The sequence below is a fragment of the Lonchura striata genome, chromosome 2 (genome assembly GCF_050655825.1).
Source record: "Lonchura striata isolate lonStrDom1 chromosome 2, ASM5065582v1, whole genome shotgun sequence".
Taxonomy (NCBI): Eukaryota; Metazoa; Chordata; class Aves; order Passeriformes; family Estrildidae; genus Lonchura; species Lonchura striata.
In genome coordinates this window covers 71,152,813-71,176,313 of record NC_140704.1, presented here as the reverse complement: position 1 = coordinate 71,176,313, position 23,501 = coordinate 71,152,813, and the positions used below count along the sequence as shown (strand labels likewise).

Here is a 23,501-nt window from a genome sequence, read left to right as displayed (position 1 = left end):
GCACGGCACGGCCCGGCACGGCACGGCACGGCACGGCCCGGCCCGGCACGGCCCGGCACGGCCCGGCACGGCACGGCACGGCCCGCCGCGGAGGAGGAGCTGCCGGGGGGCCGGGCCAGAAGCGGCGTCTCGCCGCGGCACGGCGACACGGGCAGCCCGGTTTGCCCGGGGAGGGCTGGGGGCAGGAAGGGCTTCTGCTTCCCGGAGCCCCATGGAGAACCCCGCTTCGTGGGGAGAGGGGAGGCCCAGGGTCACGGGAGCCTAGAGTCACAGGGTATCCTGTGTAGGAAGGAACGCGCAGGGATCATCCAAGTCCAACTCCTGGCCCTGCACAGCACACGCCAGGCGTCACACCATGTACCCGAGGGCGTTGTCCAAATGTTTCTTGAAGTCTGTCAGGCTTGGTGGTCTGACCGCTTCCTTGGGGAGCCTGTTCCAGTGCCAAAGTACCCTCTGGGTGAAGAACACCTAATACCCAACCCAAACCACTGGTGACACAGCTTCATGCCGTTCCCTCGGGTACTGTCACCGATCACCACAGAGATCAGTGATTGCCCCGCCTCTTCCCTTCCTGAGGAAATTGCAGACTGTGATAAGGTCTCAGGGCTCTCAGTCTTGTCTTCTCCAGGCTAACTTGTGCTTAACTACAGGAGCACCGCCCCACGGGAGACCGTGGGCTACTGGTGAGTCTCTGGCACCAGGGCCATGCAAAGCCCTGCCCAGTGCCACCATCTCGCTGGGGACTGGTGTGGCTGTGCCACACGCATGAAGGGTGGCTGGGAAACGCAGGGTGCCCAGCCTCTGCAGCCTCGTAGCAGTACGCTTGGCAGGAGTACTTCCATGAGTCTCCCACATATCAGCTGGGCTTTCAATACTGACCATAAGACCCAGACTTAAGTGCACAATATCCTATCAGCACACCAAAGTTATGAATTTGTATCACCTGCAATCAGGAGGTAATGTTTTTCTATTGATAGTTCTTTGGCAATTGGAGTTAATTTATTTTGTGAAATGGGATGTAGTTGCTGTAAGTAAAGAATACCATGAGCTGGACACACTCTGAGAGGATACTCTTTGCCATGTTGTTGGATTTAACAGAAGTCTCACTGCTGCTGTGCAGTGATGCATTGATTGCACTGCTCAAATCCCAGAGATATTACAGAACTCATGTGGGGAGAATACCCACAGTTTATTTCTTTTTTAATATACATCACTTTATTTGCAGTAAAAGAAAGCATTGGTATAAAATAGCCTTTCAAATTTGGCAGTTGTTTGCTTGCTGTGTCAGCAATATGTGTGAAAGAAAAGGCATGCTCCGTAACCTACATTTCAAAGGTCACAGTGCTACTGCTTCAAGCTTCTGAAAACCACAGTTGGAGCCAGCATCATGGTTGGTCTGAAGATTTGGTCTGTCTTGGTGATTATACTCTACCATTTCTGTCAAAGATGTATCTCGTGTGGAATTTCAACACATGTTGAAATAGGTAAGACAAGTTCAAAATAGATTTTCTTGTGTTTTGAATTTCTTGTGAAGCGAAGTAAATTCAGATTCAGCTGGAAAGCAAAGGGAAGAAATTATGTTAAAGTAATGAGCAGTCAACATAATTTTAAAAATATGAATAACGGGATAGATGAGCAGTTTGATTTTGGAGTATGAAATTTTACTGTTTTTGTAAGTAAAATGCTTGAATTGACTTGGGTTGTATATTTTTCCATTTCCTAAGGCACAGGCATTATGTAACTGGAATGTTTTTGTCTGTGATTCGTACGCAGACAGAGTTTGGTTTGGAGAAAGAAAAGGAATACTTTAGACAATTTGTGAGATTGCTATAATTAAATTAAAGAATAGCATAAGTCCTTTGTGGAAATTCTGTTTCTAAATAATTCTGTATTCATTATGCCATACCTGCACAAGTAGGTAAAATCTGTAATGTGTTTCTGTCTGTAACTAACATAATAAAAATTTTGTTCTGTGTCTCTTTCTGGTAGGTTGCTCTCTGTAGCCAGAATAGCCTAGATTTGTAGAGAATGAAGGAGAGAACTGAGTTAACATCAAAATGGAGAAATATTTCTGTTTTGAATTTCTTGTTTGCCTGTGCTATTTTTAAAATCTGGTTTTTTCCGCTGTTTTCTGAGCACAAACATGAGCAATGTGAGGTTGTTCTGAGTTACTCATAATAACTGACAGTTTAAGTTGCTTTTTCTTCTGGTTTTGTTTCTAAATCTATTGCTCAAACAGATGGTAAAATGTAGGATGTTGCCTTTATCCAGGTAATTTTCCCAGACTTTAAGTACTGCATACAATATATGCAACTTTGAACAGTGTAAAGTGATTATTCCTGATGTTGGAGACTGGAGTGTATTCCCTTACTGACTGTACCCACTGTCAGCAGCCTGGAACAATTTGCTTTTCCTAACAATGTGTTGAGAAACCCATAATAATCTGTAGGAGAAGTCACACTGCCTGAGGTTAGGCAAGTGCACACAACTCTGCAAGCTCAGGACTCTAATTACCGAGTATGAGCTTCTGAGAACTTGAAATAACAGATTTGCCAGAATAGTGTGTTAGAAAAAAAAAATCTGCTAAGAGATGCTTGCAGATCTGTCCCGAAGCAGTCGGTTTTTTTCATTTTCTAATCAAGAGAAGATGTTGCAGAAAACTTGTGTTTATGTAATATAAAGATCTTGGTTGTATGAGGAGTTGTGCATACACTGAACTACTGAGTTATAGTTTACAAGAAATTTCGTTCATGTGTTGGAAAATTACATTAAACTGTGATCAGCTCTGATGCTGCTAAAATAAGTGCTATTATTGTTGTTCACATAAAAGTCTATGATGATAAGATGAAAATATTTCCAAAATTCAAATGCTGAGTACTCCAGGCAAACAAAACCAACCAAACAAAAAACAAAACAGAAAGAACTGAACAAAATCCCAGACAACAAACCATGGAAAGGAATTCCTGTCACTCAAAGCCAGTACCAAAGAAATCCTGGACAGAGTTTTGAATGTACTTTTAAAATGGTGAAAAGCTCTGCCAAGCACACTGAACACAATCAGCATTCTGAATAGGCAGTGTCCTGTGCTGTGTCCTACTTGCATGGCTGTGCCTGGGGGCAGGTCCAAGTGGGGAAGCTCTTCACCCTGGGGGTTCCTGTCAGACTTGTGAGGCTCTGAGGGACCATGGAGATCTGGCATAAAATTCCTTATGAAGGTGGAATTGTAGAGCCTGGGCCCACTTGAGTAGTGAGAGAAATGCAGGGGAGGTGTGAGGCAGAAAAAGCAAACTGCCAAACTGAGGATCTCCCACACTGGAATCAGAGATGTGTGTAGAAATGTCTGAGCCTTAAAATTTTAGAGTATTACTTACTATTTTGTTGCTGTTTCTCTTCTGGTGCAAGGCTGGTCTTTAAGGTACCTTACTTGTATAAGGATGATTTAGATTTTTGGGTAAAATTCAAAGTGAAAGATCATTCAAATCCCCACAGTTTTGTCTAGATCTTATTCCAAATTAGTAATGGATTATTTTGGATTTGGTGGGGGGAGTTTTTTGTTTGTTTGTTTTGTTGTTTGTTTTTTGGGGCTTTTTTGTGATGCCATTTATTTGGTAAGGAACAAATTAATCTTTGAAAATAGCTTTAGAGGAAATATTGAGTATTTTTAGAATAATGTTGATAGATTATTCCTGGGATCTAATATTAATTAGGAAACCTCATTAAAGAAAAGGATGTAATTTCATTTCATTCACTTGTTATGCCAGCTAAATAAAGATTTTGGCAGTAAGAATATCTGCCAATTCAGTTAATAAGTAGTGTTATTTACCTTGCTGATTTATCTTTAGATTTTTGTTACTTTTCACATATGCTAAAAATTAATCAAACTGTTAAACACCCACATTGATTCCCAACATACCTTTTTCATTATTAAGGGCAACAATGAAGCTTGAGTACAGTACAGCTAAAACTTTATGGTCCATGCTTTATATGTAGTGGGTCTGGTCCTGTCAGTTCACTGGTGTGGCTCATTTTTGGACATGGGGAGTTCATTTCCCTGTGATTTCAGCTTGGTTAGCCAACTTGGGAGCTAGGGATTAGAGAGAGACTGAAGATGTGCCACGGAAAGAGCACTTCCTTATTAACTCTCTAGGTGAGAAAACAGGTACACAGTTCTGTGAGAAATGGTGTTTCATGCACATGGTGCTTAGCTTATGTATGAAAATGTGGTGTCTTCTGGTTCTGGTAGTGATTCTAACAAAATGTGGGCCTGGACACAGTTCCTATAAATCAACACTTCAATATATTGTTTTTCAGCACATAGAGCTCTGGAATTTTTCATTAAGCATGAAGGGAGTATTAATTATAGACAGGTAGGAAGCATATTATTTCTTAATTTTTTACACCTTTCTTCTGAATGTTTTTATTTTTGTCTTCTTGCCTTTCTTTATTATTCTCAGTAATGTGTGTGTCAATATTGGGCCTAGAATGTATTTTTACCGTTTTTGTAATTCAAAATAATTTGACTCATTTGGAATATTATTACAGAAATATAGCAATTATACCAATGTGTGCATATATATTCTTTGTGTGGCTTCTTGCATGTTTTCCTATTTTCTTTAGTCATATTCTATGTGAGCAGTTGTATTAGAAGAATCAGTAGAGGACTTTGGGAAAGCAGATTTAATAAAACTAATAACAGCAAAATGACACCAAGGTTTTACGCACCACGTGGTATACCAAGAAACTAATTGTATATTGCTGGCTGTTTAGAATGTATCTTTGATGTTGACAGTAAAATGTAGTTTGTTCTGTGCAATAGAATTCTGACTCCTTTCTCCCCCAATCCTTTCCCCAGTTATTATTAAATCACCAAGATGCTTTTCAAGCTGGAAGCATTTATCCTGATGCCTTTTATCCTCCAATCTGCAAACGTGGTAAGAGAAGCTTTATAAGTCCAATGTTATAACAATTACATTTTTCTGTGGAAATCTTACAGAATTTAGTGGGTTGAAAATGGTTACGTTGTAAGAAATTAAGTGTAGCCAAAAATATTTTCCTGCAAAAACTATCCACCATTTCTTTAGAGCCTTTTCGTAGAACTTTATAATTAAATAACACATTTGAAAATGTTTTAGAAAATAACTCTTGGGTAAATTTAACTATTTAATGGGTAGGACAATTTGCTAGAAGGATTCTGTTTGAGTAAATCAGGTCAGATTACTGAGTACAGAAAGGACAAAATTGTGGGTTTTTTTATAAATCTTAGGGAAGCCCTAAAGCTATTTCTGTGTTAAATATTATTAGTTTCTATCAGATCAATCAAAAATAGGATAGGACAATCTAAAAATCAGACAGCAATGAAATAGTGTAGGACTTGCTGGGGATGAATGGGCAAGTGTTAATAAGATCCCAGTTTAAAGCCTTTTTTTCCCCAGAGTGCAGTCTTTTGCCTTTTGCTCTTCTTGTTGTAAATTAATGTTAGTCTTAATTTTGCTGCTTGTAGATCAAAAGACTGCAGTACAAAATTAGCACCCTCTTGCAATAGCTGTAAAAAATATATCTTGACTTGCAAGTGGTCCCCTGATTTTTCAGCTTTGAAAGGTCAGCTCTTGATCACAATCAGCTTTTTCAGCAACATTAGAGCTATAAAACAGCCAGCTAGGCCCTGCTGTAGGATATTTGCTACTGAAAGGGTAAATCTGGATAGTGAGCAGTTAGCAAATGGGATAAAGTTCCTACCCTCCAGCTACAAGCTATTAGGGTGTTTAGGCAGATACCAGAGACACGGCAGTGGTAAGTATTTTGTGTGAGGATATGTGGCCTTATTGGCTTCAATATTGTTGAGATATTAGTGGAAGTTTAAAATATTGGAAGCAGCTTATGCAAATTCCATGAAATTTGAGGGGTAGTTAGGATCTTTGTTTGGTTTAGAGCCAAATCACACAGTTGCAGCCAAAGTTCTTATTTTTCTCAGAGGTTGTTGATGCTGCCTGTTGGTTATGCCAACTCCAGGCTGCTTGGTTCATATCCTGATATGCTCAGCTCACATCCAAACCACCTCTCTGTTCTGGCATTTAATACTGATTTTTTTCTTCTGTCACTTATCAGGTCAGTTGTTCCGGTTTTCTGCCTGGCTCTGCCAACTTCTTGTCCCAAACCTCAGTCTTGCTTTCCTAGTTTTCATGACTGATGTTTCCCTGGGATTTTTTTCAGTTTCTACTTCAGCTTGGTTATATCTATCTATCTTGTTTTTCCCTTCTAACTGTTTTGTCCTGTCTTATACCAGGTCAGATCTTCTCTATCTGCAGTATCCAATCCTCATTCCTTCCCTAGCGTTGGAGTACATCTTGCCTTTGTAGAGTTGGACCTCTTGTCAGCAGTTTCCTTAGTCAATATGGAAGAAATAGGTACCTCTTCAGACCTGAGCAATTTTAACTGAGTGTGACAAGATCAAGAACAAAGTCATTCAGGCTGCCTCTTTGGGCAGGAGACAAACTTGTATGTAGAAGGCTACTGTGATTTTGCTAAGCAAGTACCATCCTTCTTTTATCTAGTTTAGATGCACCGTAAAATGTCATGAGGCCAAAAGGTAATTGAGTTATCCCCCAAGGTCTGCTCTCTCAATGTTTAATCTCCCCTAACATTGTGCAGTTTCACATTGTTGTGTCAACATACACATATTCTTCCTCCAAGAGTACTGATGGTTTGAACAATCTCCCGCCTACCTTCTTCCCCCTTAGAGAATTTGACATTGTGTGCTGCTTGATCTCTTTATGTCAACATCCCTTTGCACTTAGCTTTATGTAGGTACAAAGAAATTTTTAGGCAAGGTCACTGTTAGATCCTACACAATCTTTCTGCCTAAATTCAGGTGAGAGTAGTAATTGATTCTTCTAAATGAAACCTATTTTTTCCTGCTTCCCTCCCTTTTTCCCCTCCTACACTGACTGTATCTTGGCTACTTTGCCTTTCTGTTGAAAATGATTGGGGTGATAATGAGGACATAGCTCACCTCTGCCCTGTGGAAACTTATACCTGCCAAAAACCATGACATTTTGAGCTGGCTGCCATTCTCTGCAGCTTTTCTGCCATAGAAGTGGATGCATTAATTTAGTCAACTAGTTTTCTGTCAGCTCTCTTTGTACTCTCTGCTTAGGAGGTAGCTTTTCATTGTAGTGTACCTACTCACAGTCACAGAGAAAAGGAGCAAGCACAAAATATTCAGATGCTTCAAACTAAAATCATAGAAGGTAAATCTAGTATCTGTTTTGTTCGTATAAATCAGATAAAGGTAAGTATCTTTTGGCTCTTTTCATGAGCTGGAGTGCAAAATGTATCATCTGTCTGACATAAAATTGAACAAAAGTCTGTGGGTTTTTTAATGGAAAAAAACCCTTTCTTTTTCTTTTTTTTTTTTTCTATTTCATTTTTTCCCAAAGAATAAATCAAGTATTGATATAATTTTATTGCAATAGGAATGTTCCATGATGTGTCTGAAGACACTCACTGGTCACCATTTCTCAAAGCAAGTATTGACTACATTAGAAGGAATTATCCTCAGCCTTGGGAAGAAGTAAGAAAATTGATTAACTTTTGTTTGGTTGACTTTGTTTTCAACTGTTTTCTTCACCTTCACTAGCTGTAATTTCATCATTTGTGAAGTGTAGAAAAAGCCCAACATTTTTATATTAAAGTTTCTGCTTATATAGTAACACTTGAAATCTTGTTTTAATCTTTACCATACAAAAAACTTAAGAGTTTCCATATAAAGTCTGTCAGTTGTTTCCACTGTGGTCTGGTTCTTGTGATACATTTCAGAGGTCCAAACTTTTAAATATCATTGGTGGTCTTGCATTCCTGTGAGATCTGGTTCAGGGTTTGCCATTTGAAAATCAGACACCTTTTAGATTTCTTACTTGTGAAATCTTGAATTTCACAAGTTTGGATTTGCTCTTGTTAATCGTCTGTAAGTTATGTAGGAGGAAATGAAAAACAATTTGTCAAAAGTGAGCATGCAGGGGAATGTATTTCTCTCCTCTTCTGCCTACACAACAACCATGGTGGCAGAGGGAGTTCAGTCCTTGGAAGTGGAACTCTTTATCCTTGGTCCAGAAAAACAGTTTGGTACACATTTAACTTGAAGTATGCAAATTACCCTCACATCAACCATGCAATTCTATGGCCTTTGACTGTATAAACTGCTTAAAGCTTCTCAAGTTACAAAAGTTGACCACAGCATCAAGTAATGAGCAGTCAGCACTTTGTCTTGATAAACTCTTGGACTATAAGAGCTTCTCAACTGTATCCTTCTTTAATGCATATATAGAACATGCTAACATTTTCTTAAAGACAGGAGTAAATTGATAGACAGGTGGATTGTTGTTGTGTAGGCTACAGAGAAGCTGGTGGCTTTCCTGTTTGGAATTGCTTCACATATGGTGGCAGATGTTAGCTGGCATAGCCTGGGCATCGACCAAGGATTTCTAAAGGCCATGGGAGAAGTAAGCCTGTATTATTTTATTTATTCATACATCTGGATTTATTAGAATGTATAGTTTTGCTTTGGACTGTGGTGGGGAGGAAAGAGAAAAGCTGGAGCCCTGTTTCTGGAAGATTTTTGAAGAGACACAGTGTCACAAACTTCATAAGAGTGAAGTTGGTCAGGTTTGGAACCTGTAAACATTAGTGTTGCTTGAAGAGTTTGTTTCTGCTCATATGAAAAGAAACAGGCAGTTCTCTTGTTTTTCTCTTTCACCAGATCGATTTTCATGGTTCATATGCAGAAGCTCACAGTGTTGGAGATTTTGGTAATGTTTCTGTTTGCCAGTCATAGATCCTTGTATTAGAATAAGTCCTCCTCAAAACCATGGTGGTTAATTCCGGCTCTTGTCCTGCACAATGCAGGAGTTAAGGATGGCATATGGACACTGTATTCTTGCCCTCCTCCATGGCTTGCAAATCCCTGCTGTACCTGTCCTCAGGTTTCAGGAGATGTCATAAGGCATATGGACATTTGGATTAAAGCCAAAATGCAGACCAAAGGATGGATGCTAAGATATCGATGGAGTCATTACTGTGATTTTAAATTGTACATTATTCTCCAGAGGTATAAAATGTGCAGCATACTTTCAGGTGAACCATTTGTGTATTCTAAATATATAGCTGGAAGATCTGCCATATAAATGCATATAGAAGAGCCATACATAGCTTCATGCACACTGTTACCCATGACATATACTTAACAGGTTTTGTTGTTTGGGCTGTATGGGTTTTTTTTTCATTCTTTCATCCTCAGGAGGAGATGTAGTGAGTCAGTTTGAGCTGGACTTCAGTTACCTGGCATCAAGTTGGTAAGATAATGAGGTTGCTTTCTTTCATATTTAATAGGGGTTTTTTTTGTATAATCATATTTAAGAAAATTACATATAATATCATGTAATTCTGTATTAATCTGTTTTTTAAAAATGCTGTCCTTTATTTTTCTTTCAAAGAAACCCCTTGTAACTCTTTTAAATCTAATGAGTTTGGTATTCCTTATATGCATACGTACTGTTCCCTGACATAAAAACTGGAAGGACAGAAAAGAGTTTTATGTATAGGAACACAGCAAAATATATTAAATTGTTTACGTCTTAAGTTATAAGTAGTTATGTAAAATAACTAGTGAAAACCTTTTGCTGGAATGTCCTAGCAGCTAATTAAATAACTCAGTTAAGTGGCAATCTCAGTGAGCTATATTTAATGTTTGGGAAGTTGAGGATGTTGAATTCAGTTTTAAAAGTATAAGAATGGTCAGAAGACTTAGATATCCACTTTTTTTTTCCCTCACATTTGCATGTGCAATCCTGGTATTTGTAGATTTTCATGACCTTATGTAGTCTTTTGAAATTTGGAATGTTTTATAGGCTGTTGTTATTACAAGAACTGCAATATTTTATCCTGCGATGTGAACCATCTATTGTCGTAATACATTCTTTTTGTTTTTAGGTATGTACCTGTCAAAGACCTAGCTGCTATCTATAAGGAATTTTATGGAAAAGAGATCATAACTGAAAGCACAATTGCTGAATGTACTCATCTGTTGTTTTTTGAACTGTAAGTTGAATATCTCTGCCCAAGCTTTTGTAAGTGAAACATATGTAGGAGAAATATGATAATCATATTTGAAACACCTTACGCAATGAAGACTACCTCCTAGACTCCAAAATCACAGAACATCTGAATTTTTTAATTACTAGGATTCAAATTTAGACTACATAATGACTGCTAAATTATTGCATCACGGATGGTGAATCTTGGCTATTTAATGCATTTATACATTTAACATATTTATGCCTATTTATTTGAGAACAGCTGTGTCTTCAAGTACTATTGCACTGTGGTGAGTTAGTAGTATAATTATCATACACTGAAGGAGTCTCTAGATACATGCCTTATCTACACTTTATGTAGATCCCTTAAAGTCCAAGAATAATTCATAGAAGACTTTGGATAACTGGCAGTGTCTGCTTTTGAATATCCTGAACAACTTAGCTGTATCCTGTATTTCAGTTAATTACCAATAGTCACGCAACGTTTACAAAAACTGTGAATCCTTCAAAATTAAGGGCAAAAAAGTTTATATTGTTTTACATTACAACTTTAAAAATATGTTAATAATCAACATGGAAATGTAATGCCTTGCATAATATTTACCATATAGGACTTTTGAAAATAACTATTTAAACTATTAAATATTAAATTAAGCAAGTTTTATTTCTGATTTTTTTTTTTTCAGGCATGGAGAAAGGCTTCTTGTTGGCAAGGTTGGTTTTCTGCTTTCTTTATAAAAATGATCATGGAGATGATGTGATCCTTCTTACTGAATATGTTGCCTGTCCCTTAGCTTTTTCCAACATTTGCTAGTAAATCTCCATTTCTGGTGGAGAAGTTCCACGAATATTTCCTTGGGGGAGTGGATGACATGGCATTCTGGACCAACAACATTTTTGAGCTGACGAGCCATATGCTAGAGAATGGAACCAGGTATAGTGTGTGTCCTGAACTATGAAATGCAGTAGTCAAGTGCTGACACCCACTTAAGTGTTCTTCTTAAGGCATGAGATTTCCTAGAATAGGTGCTGAGCTTTAGATCCTCACTTGGACAAGGGGATTTCCATGTCTTTCCATGCCTTTTACCTAGGTGCAAAGGATTATGCAGGCCTTGCATTTGTATTTTTTATGTGTTCTTGCTCCTTTGCCCTAGTGTGCCTCTGGCATGCCTAGGTGACACCAGGGAAAATTTGGGGCATTCTTTAAGACATACTCAAGGGTTTGCTTACATGTTGCAAAGGCATGCCCTGAGGTTCTACCTGGACTGGCAATCTGAGTCTGCACATTTTGGCTGCTGCCATCACTCAACAAAGATGTCCCTTTTGAGAAAAGGTCAGGTATTACCTTCACACTCTGAAGGCAAATTGGATTAGAAAGAGTAGGAATATATATTCTAGTGTTTAAGCTCACAATTTCTTCTATCATTATAGAAGTTTAACCTTGTATAGCTCTCTTACAAATGCAACCTTTATTCTTTAGAAGACCAACAGTGGTAATTAATCCATCCATTTACATGGAAAATACCACTGTTGCTATTTTGGGAAATTTTGCTTGAAATACCAAATGGCACAATCTGCTATGTTCTTTGTAACACTTTGATTAAAAGTGCTTTAGATTCATATATATGCATGCTACAATGTTTCCTTCAAGAGCTATATAAAGACATGATATTCATACAGAATTGGCTCAAGGTCATCAAATAAACATCATAGGGGTTTCTAAGGGTTATGATGATGCTCTGATTTTGATTTTCTTGAGAAACTGATGACTTTCAGCAGAGTAATCAGTAAGGATAAAAGTTGTATTTTTAGTTTTATTTCCATTGCGGTAAAATCTTTAAAACGCATTCTCTGTATTTTTCTTTAGTGACTGCTACTTGCCTGAGAACCCTCTGTTCATAAACTGCACAAAGGTGCACAAGGACAACCCTGTGTAAGTATAGCTTTGATGATTTAAAGCTTCAGTGATGAAAGGAGGGTCTTCTGCTGATGTGGACAGTCAGCCACTGAAAATTAGAGTTATTTTGGGTAATCTTTTTGTGTATGAATTTGAGATTCTTTTAGCATGAATAACTAAGTTTTGTATAAAGGCACTGTGCAGAACTTAAGAGTGGCTTTTATCTCAAGTCATTATTTCAGTTATATTAATTCTTACCACTGCCTTCTTTATTTCAGCAGAAACAAACAATCAAAACATGAACATCACAAGAATACAACTTTGTTGCTTACAGAAACACTTGAGAAGAATATAAACTATACAGAGAGAGGAGTTCAATTTGACATACAGCCTTGGGCAACAGTAAGTGAGAAGTAACAGATGTGTCAGGTAAAATTCATCTCTATATTGTTTTTGTTTCTATCTGAAATGCTGCATGATTTCAGATGGTCTCTGGATGGTCTCTGACTTCATGGACATTCCAGTACCATTGTTAATCTATATATGTACATCATAAATACTCAATTTTTCAACTTTGCTCACTGCATAGTGAAGTTAGAATACATCCTGCAATGCCAAAAATGACAAATTATATATTTATTATTTACATTTTACAGACACATGATGGGTTAAGAACTCCCAGCAAAGCTTACCAGTGAACGATTAGTAGTGCTCCCTTTAGAGCTTACAGATTTTATCTTTCTAAAATGGTGCTTATGATCTGAGTCAGACTCCTCTTAAAGCCATGTGGTGATTTCCACTATGGGTGACTTGATTATTGAGGTCTCCCAATATTTCTAGAGTTTCAACCTGTGTTTAAACCACTGTTGTGTCCATTTATTATTTTTACTTCAGAAATCCCTCCACTTGATAAACCATGCTTTAAAAACCAATGTCTGGAGAGCATTAGGAGCTACACATCAGAAATCTTCTAAGCACGTGTCCAAGCCAGCAGCTTCGTATTTTCTGACTTCACCCTATGCAAGGCTTGGATGGTTGGTAACTTTTTTCTTCCCACTTTCCTCTTAATTTCTGAAAATTTTGAGTATCTACCAAAATATTATTGTTGTTCCTTTGGATACTCTTCAAAGGTGACAGTGAAACTCAATTAGTGGTACAAATCTGATGGAATGGCTTATTTTGTATGTCCAAAACAGCAAGTTAATGCATAAGATTTTTCTTTCAGATGTTGATCAAGCACAGAATGGAAGGAATCAATATTAGAACTAACATTGTCTCTTGTTCTGAACAGTAAAGAATCATTGTTATCCTTTTTTGGTTGTTGAATTATGTTTGTGCAAAATTAATCATCTGTCCGATGATGTCTAGCAAGACTTCTTGGAAATACTCTAGACTAAGAGGGAGATCAAAGATAGATTCAGGACAGAATGAGGCATATTCTCTCTCCTTGCCAATGAGGTTCTACTTTGACCTGCAACAAGGAAGAGAAATAAAACAAATTTGCGTTGCTACTTATCTAACTTCCCTTATTCTGTCTCAAAATTATGATTTCATGTTTGAGTTTACTTCACACTGGCTAAATTAACAGTAGTTAGTTCTTTCCATGTTCCTTCTCTAAACTCCAGCATGTTACTGAGACCTGAGATCCTTTTGCTTATCTCCTGTTAAGTCCATCTATTAAATCAGATGTTCAGTTTAAAAGATATTTAATCTCTTCTTTTTTTGCTATTCTTTGTCATATGTAAGCAGCCCTTTTTTCTTGCTCCTTGCTCTGATTGCTCTCAGGTCGTTAATGTCAGTAAAAAGCAGCTCCTACAGATCTCAGGTGCATTGATAGAAGATGATTCTTCTGGTTTTGCTTAATTCAAGAAAACACAAATAAATATATAATACAAAAAATGCTGTATCAATCTTTACAAAACAATATGGGAAAACACAGGTCCTGATTATCTGAATTATGGGGGTTTTTTCCACTAATGTTTTGTAGTCTGGAAATTAATGCTGATTTTGTTGACTTCCTTGCTGACAGGGCACTGATCTCAGCTGACCTAAACCAGGATGGATATGATGATCTGGTGGCTGGAGCACCAGGGTACAGCACCATGGGCCATGTTCAGATAGGAAGGGTATATGTGGTCTATGGCAACCAGTCAGGTTTGCCATCAGAGGACATGGATCTGGATGGAAAAGCTGACCAAGTACTACAGGGTCTTCAGGTAAGGGGTCAAGGCAAAAATTTGGCCCTTTTTTTTTTTTTTTTTTTTCCCTGGAAAATGGTGAATTCTGAATGAGCAATGTTATCATTAATGTTTATGAGTATTGTTCCTGAAACACTCCTCCTGATGTCATATGATGTCATATGCTTTTCAAGAAAAATAATCATTATTAAAGTCCCAATTGAAGTGAATTAAAGTCCCAATTGAAGTGATGGTGATCTGCAGGTTCACTTCCATTACTGTGCCAGATAAGTGAGTATGTCAGGTTATGTCTCTGTAAGTCACAGTATAGTTAATTGTGGTCCCTGCATTTAAGAAAATATTCTGTTTCCTATAATTTTTAATCTAAAATTTTTGATTTTATATGTTTTAATTCCTTTGACACTACATTTCTTCATTAATTGTTAACTTTGCCCCAGATAATTTTGTCTGTAGTAAGAGTATTGAAAAAAAAGGAGAAAACTCTGATTAGACATGATGGTGGCTGAAGTAAGAGCAAATGACCCTTCTGGGTGTTAAATCTGATACTCTGTAGAAAATACCTTTATTCATAAAGAAGATAATAAAGACAATAAAAATAATAAGATACAAAATAATAAGATACATTTCCTTTTAATTTGTTTCTGTGGTTATAAACTGTGGGGTAACAGCTTCTGTCTTTAGTGGTCACTTTGTTTTATTAGTTCCCAGTCATAATGCTGTCAACAGGAAAGACCATAAACTTGACACCAATGGTGCACTGGAATCAGAAGAGGAAATAGCAAAGCAGCACCATATTATATTAATTTGTCCTTAATTTCAACACAGATGACTTTGAATTAGTGTGTTGCCATGGGGGTTATTACTTAGAAGATAAAGAATTATTGGGATAGACTTCTGTCATCTGTTTCCAGTTCTGCAAATGTACATTTGGTTTTCATGGTTTTGACTGGAAAACATGAGAGCAATCCCTTTTCTTTTAGCCTTCAGGAAGATTTGGTTCTGCCTTGGCAGTCCTGGACTTCAATGAGGATGGAGTGCCAGATCTGGCAATTGGAGCACCTTCTGTGGGATCTCAGTTTCTTACTTACAAAGTAAGCTACAAACATGGCTTTATTGATTTTTAAACTCTCCAAATGGAATGTTTTTATTGATACATATTTTTTTAAACATTTAAGTGAAAAAGAGAAATTCTGTTGTTGTTCAAGGTGACGTAATTTAAACAGAAGTTTATAACCTTTGTGGGCACTTTGACTAGAGCAATGACAGCTACCTGTATTTCTCTTTTAGTGGCCTTTTTGCACATTAGAAATCCAAACCAGACTGCAACTATGCAGCACTGGCATGCTGGAAATATAAGGGGCCGTTCATGAAATACAAATGTACCCTTTTTGTTTAGGAACAGAGAGTCTGGAATGGACCTCATGGGCCAGTGAATTTTGTCATATGCTGTCACAAGGCCAACAAATGATATCTAAAATGTGATATAAACACAGACCGACTTGCTAAAATAAACAAATTACAGAGGCTTAATGACTTGCAGCTTACCAGATGAGCCTGTATAATGGTCCCTGAGTATTTTTAGGCCATGCAAACTGAGAGACAAAATGTTTCAATTTAAACTATATCCATTAAGCTTAAAACTCTTCAGAATTTTAGATACTAATTTAACTGTCTGAATAAGAATTGAAATTGCTTTTATTTAGACACACTACTTGGAAAATTGTGTGCATCTGTTGTGCCTGGTACTGTTTGCCATTGCATTAAATAATAATTGTCAAAATTTGAGCTATCTGAAGATGTGTATTACGAGTATAAATATACACTATACTGCCCTTGTTCCTTACACACAGTAAAATGAAAATGTACTTCTCTACTTTGTTGCTTGGTTACAGCAGTACCCATTACCCATGGATATTCTTAGATTTGGGGTGGGAAAGAAAGTATTATAGGAAAGCTCTGAGAGGGAAAATGAAGTTGTATGACTAGCCCTTTCAGAACTATTTGTTCCACTCCTTGTGATTGACCTTGCATTTAATACTTGATACTGACATGCTTTCATGCCTTATTTTCTTTTTTTGCTGTTTAGGGTGCTGTGTATGTCTACTTTGGAACTAAGGGAAGAGGCTTGGCACCTCAGCCAAATGTTACCATAACTTGTCAGGTATATTGATAATGTAATGTCCTGTTTATACTACCCTGTTAGCCAGGCTAACACAGGGCTACACAGGCAGGAGGTGAGGTAAAGGGGGGAAGAGCTTATGGGCTTAAAAAAGAATGTTAAAATTCAACTTACCATTGCAAGGAAATTTAGACTGATGGGGATGGAGCAAGCAGGTGCTTGGTTAGATAGGTTGTATTTGGGAAAGACATTTATACCCCAGTGTAAGAAGGCAGCAAGGTGACTAGAAGGGTGCATAGCCCTCAAAACAAAAAAAAAAAAAAAAACACCAAAAACCCCAACCCAAGCCAAACAAAAACACTAAGAAAACAAAATTGAAGCCAGGGAGTGGGAGGGTAATTTGGTCAAAAGCAAATTTAGCTCTTTAGAATTAAGTTGCTCTATTTTGCTACAGAATTGATGGTTTCAGTTCTATTTCGGGCTTAAACTAACTGTTTATTGCAGTATTCCTACTGTAATCTTGGTTGGTCCCTCCTGGCAGCTGATGTTGATGGGAATGGAAGTGCTGATCTGGTTGTGGGCTCTCCATATGCACCTGGTGGTGGGAAGCAGAGAGGATTTGTGGTTGCATTTCACTCTCATTTCAACAGGAATCACCAAGGTAATATTTGCTGAATAAATTAACCCTCCCATACTTCATGTGACTGGTTATTTGTTCCTTATTAATCATGGCATAATTCAGGTTTGAAGCAATCTCAAGAGGGTGTCCCTCCTACTCAAGCTGTAAAGCCAGACCAAATTGCTCAGGGCTTTGTCCAGCTGCATTTAAAACCTCCAGTGGTAGAAATTGCAGAGACGTTCTGGGCAATTGTTCTACTTCTTGGCAGTCCTCATAGGGAAAAGACTCTTGTTACAGCCAGTATGAACCTTTCTTGTTTCTGTTTATGTTCATTGTCTATTGTCCTCCCACCATACATAGTGACCTTATAGGCACAGGAAGCATGGACCATCCCTACTAAACTTGCTTTAGTTTGTCAACATCTTTCCTATTATGGAATGCCATATTATAGGTGTGATCTAGGGAGCAATCACTTCTCTCAGTCTCTTTGCCATACTCCTGCTTACATAGTCTGAGGCACTGTTGGCTGTCTGCTGGCAGAGCCTCACACTCAACTCTCTGCCCACCAGGATGTCCAAGGCCTTTTCCTCACAGCAGCTCCTCAGCCAGTCTGTCTCCAGTTGTATCAGTGCTGGGGCATCTCCTTTCCCAGGGTCAGGCTTTGCATTTGTCCTCACTGCATTTTGTGGGGTTCCTGTTAGCCTGTTACTCCAACCTGCCTGGGTGCCTCTGAATGAGACCTGCAATCTCCCGTTTCTGCCAGCTTCACAAAAGGGCGTCTTTTTGCCTTGTCTAAATAATTTATAATAAAGTGTCCAACAGGATGAGTCAAAAAATTGATGCCTGAAAGCACTCCATGTGTTGCAGACATTCAGCGAACAGCACATGGTTCTCTGCTCTTGTCAGAGGGAAAATCTCTACCAGTTGACTGGTTTTCTGTCCATTCAGACTGCAATGTCCCAGCTTGGATGCAAGGAAACTGGGTTGGAAACCTTGCTAAAGCAATGGATTCAACTATCTATTGTGAGTTCAGGGTAGACTCACTGCTCTTTCTTGGAAAATTGCAAATGAACCTCAACAAATGAAACTTTATCAGATTCTGTACGTTCTTTCATGTGACTACAGAGGAATGCTACAACTGAATGAGTACAGGTGATAAGGTTTCTAGTAAATGAGGGAAGAAATGTCATAAATGTCATATATGGAACTAAATAATAAAGCTTGGGCAGCTTTGTGAGAATCATGTAATTGAGATTTACAATAAAGCTTAATTGTTGCAGATTATTCTAATTCATATAAAATTAGAAACACAAGAACATAAGTTTCAAAACACTTCTAACTGACATTTTCGTAAAACCAAAGCACAGAATGAGTTATTTAAATTATAACCAGAATGATCTGAAGCTCTCCCACCCAGCACCCTTAAAGAATTACAAGTTCTGATAAACAGTAAGTAGTTTAGGACAGGCTCGAGTGGTAACTTTCATGTACTTCATGTAGCTATTGGAAGAGAAACAGGCTGTGTCTAATGAAAGCTTTCACCAGCCAGTAGAGCTGCAAGGTGGGCCAGCAAAGTCAACAACTACTGATGCCATGTCATGGACAGTGTAACTTTGCACAGAGAAACTTGTTGTTATAGGATGAATCAGTGGAGGATTGCAAATGGGTTTTTCAATGCCAGGGCATACCAAGATTTAACTCATACTTTTTTCTGGTCTCTCAGGACTTCTGTCAGTACAGGATGCTAACTGGATGGTGCAGGGGGAGGAAAACTATGCTTGGTTTGGATTTTCACTTGCCAGCTGCCAGCTGGAGAATGTGACATTACTGCTGATTGGTAGCCCTACATGGAAGACTTGTTCTAGGTGTGTTGCATGTGATAGCTTGCTGTCTTCTCCCCTCTGCTCTACTTCTGCAAGGTTTAAGATTTGCACTAGATTAAAATTCTAGCTTTTTTGGAAGCTTCATTTTTGTTCTGCTTAGAATATTTTTATTAAATTAATATTTTTATATCTTTACCCCTCCTTATGAAGACAAGGACTTTTAGACCCTCTCTAGGGCAGGTCTTTGTTATTTAAAGACACATAAGAATTTCTGTGGGGAGGGAGGAGAGAGGTCACAAAAATCCTGATGGGTAAGTGTGCCTTAAATAACCATATGGATAGCTCTTACTTTGAGATAGCATTTTTAAAAGCAAATTAAACATGAAGATGTATTGGATGATAAAAAAGTGGGTAGACAGACTAAGTCTGCACTCATTACAATTGTGTAATTAGTTAGAACAATTATAGGAATTACTAAAGTAGATTTCTAGAACTTGTCAGGCACTATTATTCCAAAGTAAAGGAGGGAACATGTACAATGATATGTTGTTACATACAAATTTGTTTTGCATTGTAATTCAAGCTGCAATCCCCTCTTGCTGGATGTCAGACAGAGTGTTGGGAAGGTGTACGGATATAACCCACCAAGTACAGAGTGCTGGTTTGAGATAACTGGAGACAAGGTAGGGCTGCTTCTTTAGTATGGGAATTTGTGAATAATTTGAAGTGACATTCCGTAGAAATTACATAGGTGTTTTAAAAATCTAACAGGAGATGGGCAGAATGGGTTTGTCTCTGGCCAGTGGTGTGCTGTCTGTGGCCGGGAACACAAAGAAAGTTTTGGTGGTGGGTGCACCTACTGCAGGTATGTCCTGAAAATTGCAGACCATTTCTGCAATTTTGTTTCTGCATGACTTGAGTAGGGATACAATGTTTAAGGGAAAAGGGACCTTTAAATTTCCACATAATTTAAAAAAAAAATAGAAATCACTGTAATTACCTGTATATGCCTTGTATGTAGAGTCCTCTTTACTGTGCCTCGACTTCAGTGGGTCTTCCTTCCTTAACATGGGCTTCACAGCATTACCACTTTGCATTATTTATGTAACAGTGATGTTCTAGTAGACTGCACATTTCTCAGAATTGAAACAACACAGTATTTTGTCCTCACTGTGGCAGTAGACAGTAAGGAATTGAGGATGCCAAACTACAGAAGTCAGACTTGAATGCATTTCTCCCCTGGTACTATGACTAAAATATTACTTTTTCCTGTGCTAATTAATGTTAATCCCATATAATTGTTGAAGTTATTTGATACACTATATTAATTTTGTCCATTTTATGTAATGCCAGTATTATCTATAATTGTAAGTATTTAACCTGAGTTCCTATGTCTGATGCTCAACATCTGTTTTTGGGTTTTTTTTTTTCCAGACAGCCCATCTAGGATTTTATTTATGTCCTCAGTGCTGCATCAAGCTGGACTAGCTCTGGTATATGACCTGTCAAACAGCACCAAGCCTTCTCTGCTCAGTGCATTCAGTGGGGACAGGAGGTTTTCTCATTTTGGAGGAGACATACACCTAAGTGATCTGGATAGTGATGGGCTAGGTAAAGCTTGATGAATCTAGACCAGAACTGAAGTGTTTGACTTCTGGCAACAGGAAATTTCCTCCTACATATTCATACAAGTGCTAAACACAGTCTGCTTTCTCAATTGAATTGTACCAGTATTCCATTGTGCCTTACAAGGAAGCCTCTCTAAAATCCCAAGCAACTCAATCAGAAATTGAAACATTTTAGTTGTCATCATTTATAGGAATTATGGCATCTAGAGGCATGTAAATGCCAGCTCTCCTGTGTTTTGGTCTACCATTAATTCACTTCTGCTGTGTTACATCCTCTTTGTAATATATGCAGATGAAATGATTGTGGCATCCCCACTGCGAACTAATGGTGTCACCTCAATCCTGTCTGGTGGGGCTGCTGGCCGTGTTTATATTTTCAGTGGAAGACAGGCATCTTCAGGGAATGTGACAGACCACTGCACATCATGGACATCTCCTTGTCCTGAGGACTGGGTAAGAATACATGAAAGTGAATTCTGGACATAAGTTTAGAATGACAACTAATTAATTACATCCTCTACAAATACCAAGTGTGTTCTGCCTTCATTCCAGAAAATAAAAGGTTTTCTCAGGTTTCTGAATCTCTGCAAAACTCTCAGGCTCCTCCTGTTTGTTCCTAAATTACTTTGCTATATAGGAGCCAGGGTAATCCAGGGTAATCATTGGTCTTCTACTCTCTTTCACTGACTTTTTATTTCCTCTTTTTCTTTTTTTTCTTCTTTAGGCACTGTATGTCCTAATTTCTCCTGAGGTAAGTAACCAGAAAACAAACTACTGAGAGAAACTAAGAAGTCCTACTTAAAAAAAATCTAGCAGCATTATAACCAGCAGTGTTATTTTACAGAAACTATCAAGATTTGGGAGTTCTGTTACCACTGTGAAATCTGAAAGAAGGGTGAGAAAATTTACTGTTGATTGATTCATACCATCCTTCTACCACACTTGCATATACTAGCTAACACCTCACATGTATCTTACACATTTTCAAATCTTAAGTTCTTTACATAGTTAAATTACTCTTTGAACCAATAATTAAACCCATTTTATAGATTGATGAGCTACAGAGTTGCCAAAATTTTGGCACCTAAATTAAAAAATTTGAATCACTTTAAAGCAGCCTGAATTCTAAACTGCTTAGGAGTATGCTGAAAAGTTTCATGGGAAATGCAACATAGGTGCCTCCAGGCTTCACACCAACCTGTACGCAAAGTGGATGCTTAGCTGTGGAGCAAACCAGGCACCCAAAACCATCCCTCTCATTTAGTCTTTACAGGCTTGCTGTCCTAGCTCTCACCTGCAGTGAACATCACTCGTATGTCACGTGTTTCTAAGCATAGAGGTCCAATTCCTACTTGACTGATTTAGGATGCATTTGTGTACCTGTTTCTCTTTACCTCCCTCAGATGCCCATTTTTTTACCAAATACCAATTGCTACCTTTGTATGATGCACTAAGGAGCCTTTTTTTCAGCTGGTAGGTTACTTAGTGCTTGTTCAGCTGAGTTCCAAATGTTCTGCTCACTCTAACATCACCTCCATGAGGAGTGGGGTTCTCCATGTGAGTACAGAAGAAGCCTCATTACCAGGCTGAAGAGGTCTTCAACAAATTACGTTTGAGTTCTTGTGTTAAAACATGCAATGGAGAAACACCTGGAAATTCTTCTCAGCTAGATTAGGGAGCATATCCAACAATACCTGAAACACAGGCACTGCTAAGTGCAAGTGAGGCCATTCTCCTAGCATTTGCTTTCTGTTGCACCATCTAGTCCACACTCCCCCTTCATCCCTATTGATCTTAGCCCTGAGAAGCAGTTTATGTTGGCAAGAGACTCATGTCATTTGGTTCCAGCTTGCTCCAGTTCCCCAAATGAAAGTCTGTTTTGCCAAACTATTTTCTTAACTGCTACTCTGATGAGGTGGGCTGCTCTCTCATTTCCCATCGCATTTCTAGATGACACTAATGAGATGGGTTATGAGGTGGGCTGCTCTCTCATTTCCCATCACATTTCTAGATGACACTAATGAGATGGTCAAAATCCACAAGGGAAGCTTACAGCAGCCATACACCTGCAGTTGCATTTTGCTCACCTTTGCTCTTTGTCCCTGCAGAAAGAAGTTGTAGTGGCAGCAGAGAGAAGTTCTGCAAAAGCTCGACTTGGTGGAAGGCTTTTTGTCTACTCGCTCTAGAAGTTCACAGTAGCCTTAAAGACCAGGGCACACCTGGTCTTCTAGTGAAGTATCTCTGTAATATTTGTTCTACTTTCCTGAACCCACAAAAACCAACATACCGTGTCAGCAAGCTTTTGCTGAAGTCTGTAGTGTGCAACAGCATCACATATCTAGAACAAGAAAGCTTTTAGAGGTTGAAATGAGCGGACAGCTACATTTTTAGTAGTAGTATTTGGCTGTGTAAGAAATGTTCAGTGGCCACCTTCTTTACTGGCCAGATTATAGTATCTTGACAAAACTGGGAAACTTCAGCACAGCATTTACAATTCCCTACATATTGTGATAAGGATTCTAAGTTATGGAAAGTTACTGTCAAAATAATAAGCATGGATCAGGGGCAGCTTTAAGACTGACAGAAAGGTGGGTGCTGATCAATAGGACTGTCTCTCTCTTCTCTCAAGTCTTGAGGTGTGCATTGAGGGTGTAGTGCAGCTGAGATCTCCCAGGGAAAAAAGAACAAGCAAGACTATTAAAGTTTGAGGAAATGCAATTTGGCTGATTAATCTTGACATCCTTTCTGCTTTTCTGTAAAATTCCATGACCACGGTAACATAGAGTTGTTAATGGCTTTTACTGTTAACAGTATTGTCTTTAACTAATTAACACTAATTCTGTATGATGCAGGTTTAACAGTGTGCATCAATTATCTATTAAACAACTTGAGCAGCAGAATGTGTTGATACTATTATTACCAATGCTACTCTGTAGACACATATGTGTGTTTTCTCTCTCTTGCCTCCTTCACAAAGGCAAGGCATTATTTTTATTTTAAATACAATTGCACAGAATTCTAAAGGTCATACTCCAAAACTAAACACCTCAACTTACCTTTCTACGAATTCTGTCTCAAGGATGTTGTTCTAAACAAATCAAAAAAGGCAAGGTGAACATTAGCTTGATG

At 38.3% G+C, this 23,501-nt stretch overlaps 1 protein-coding gene across 6 annotated transcripts; it reads left to right on the top strand.

Moving 5' to 3' along the window:
• The first annotated feature begins 123 nt into the window (after nt 1-123).
• GPLD1 (glycosylphosphatidylinositol specific phospholipase D1) lies at nt 124-23,272 on the top strand. Of its 6 annotated transcripts, none has more exons than XM_085571530.1 (26): nt 125-683; nt 1,336-1,484; nt 4,312-4,367; nt 4,853-4,931; nt 7,473-7,570; nt 8,388-8,498; nt 8,756-8,804; nt 9,293-9,347; nt 9,985-10,092; nt 10,775-10,802; nt 10,883-11,022; nt 11,956-12,021; nt 12,264-12,387; nt 12,880-13,019; nt 14,015-14,201; nt 15,164-15,274; nt 16,270-16,344; nt 16,807-16,963; nt 18,645-18,786; nt 19,328-19,427; nt 19,516-19,609; nt 20,179-20,355; nt 20,665-20,825; nt 21,097-21,123; nt 21,217-21,267; nt 22,481-23,272. In XM_085571530.1, the coding sequence occupies exons 2-26, from the start codon at nt 1,388-1,390 to the stop codon at nt 22,556-22,558; spliced, it is 2,511 nt and encodes an 836-aa protein (XP_085427656.1). In that variant the 5' UTR covers nt 125-683; nt 1,336-1,387; the 3' UTR covers nt 22,559-23,272. The 6 variants fall into 6 exon arrangements, 5 of the variants coding, with proteins under 5 accessions (XP_085427656.1, XP_021409084.1, XP_085427657.1 ...); XM_021553409.4 differs by having other exon boundaries at nt 1,269-1,484; XR_014952751.1 differs by having other exon boundaries at nt 124-1,484; nt 21,217-22,287; nt 22,349-23,272.
• Nucleotides 23,273-23,501: the final 229 nt, after the last annotated feature.

Coding starts and splice junctions, on each gene's coding strand:
- GPLD1 (XM_085571530.1), top strand. CDS start 1,388: ATGGTTGGTCTGAAGATTTGGTCTGTCTTGGTGATTATACTCTACCAT. Junction 10,803..10,882: donor AAAGGCTTCTTGTTGGCAAG/GTTGGTTTTCTG, acceptor CCTGTCCCTTAG/CTTTTTCCAACATTTGCTAG. Junction 13,020..14,014: donor CCCTATGCAAGGCTTGGATG/GTTGGTAACTTT, acceptor CCTTGCTGACAG/GGCACTGATCTCAGCTGACC.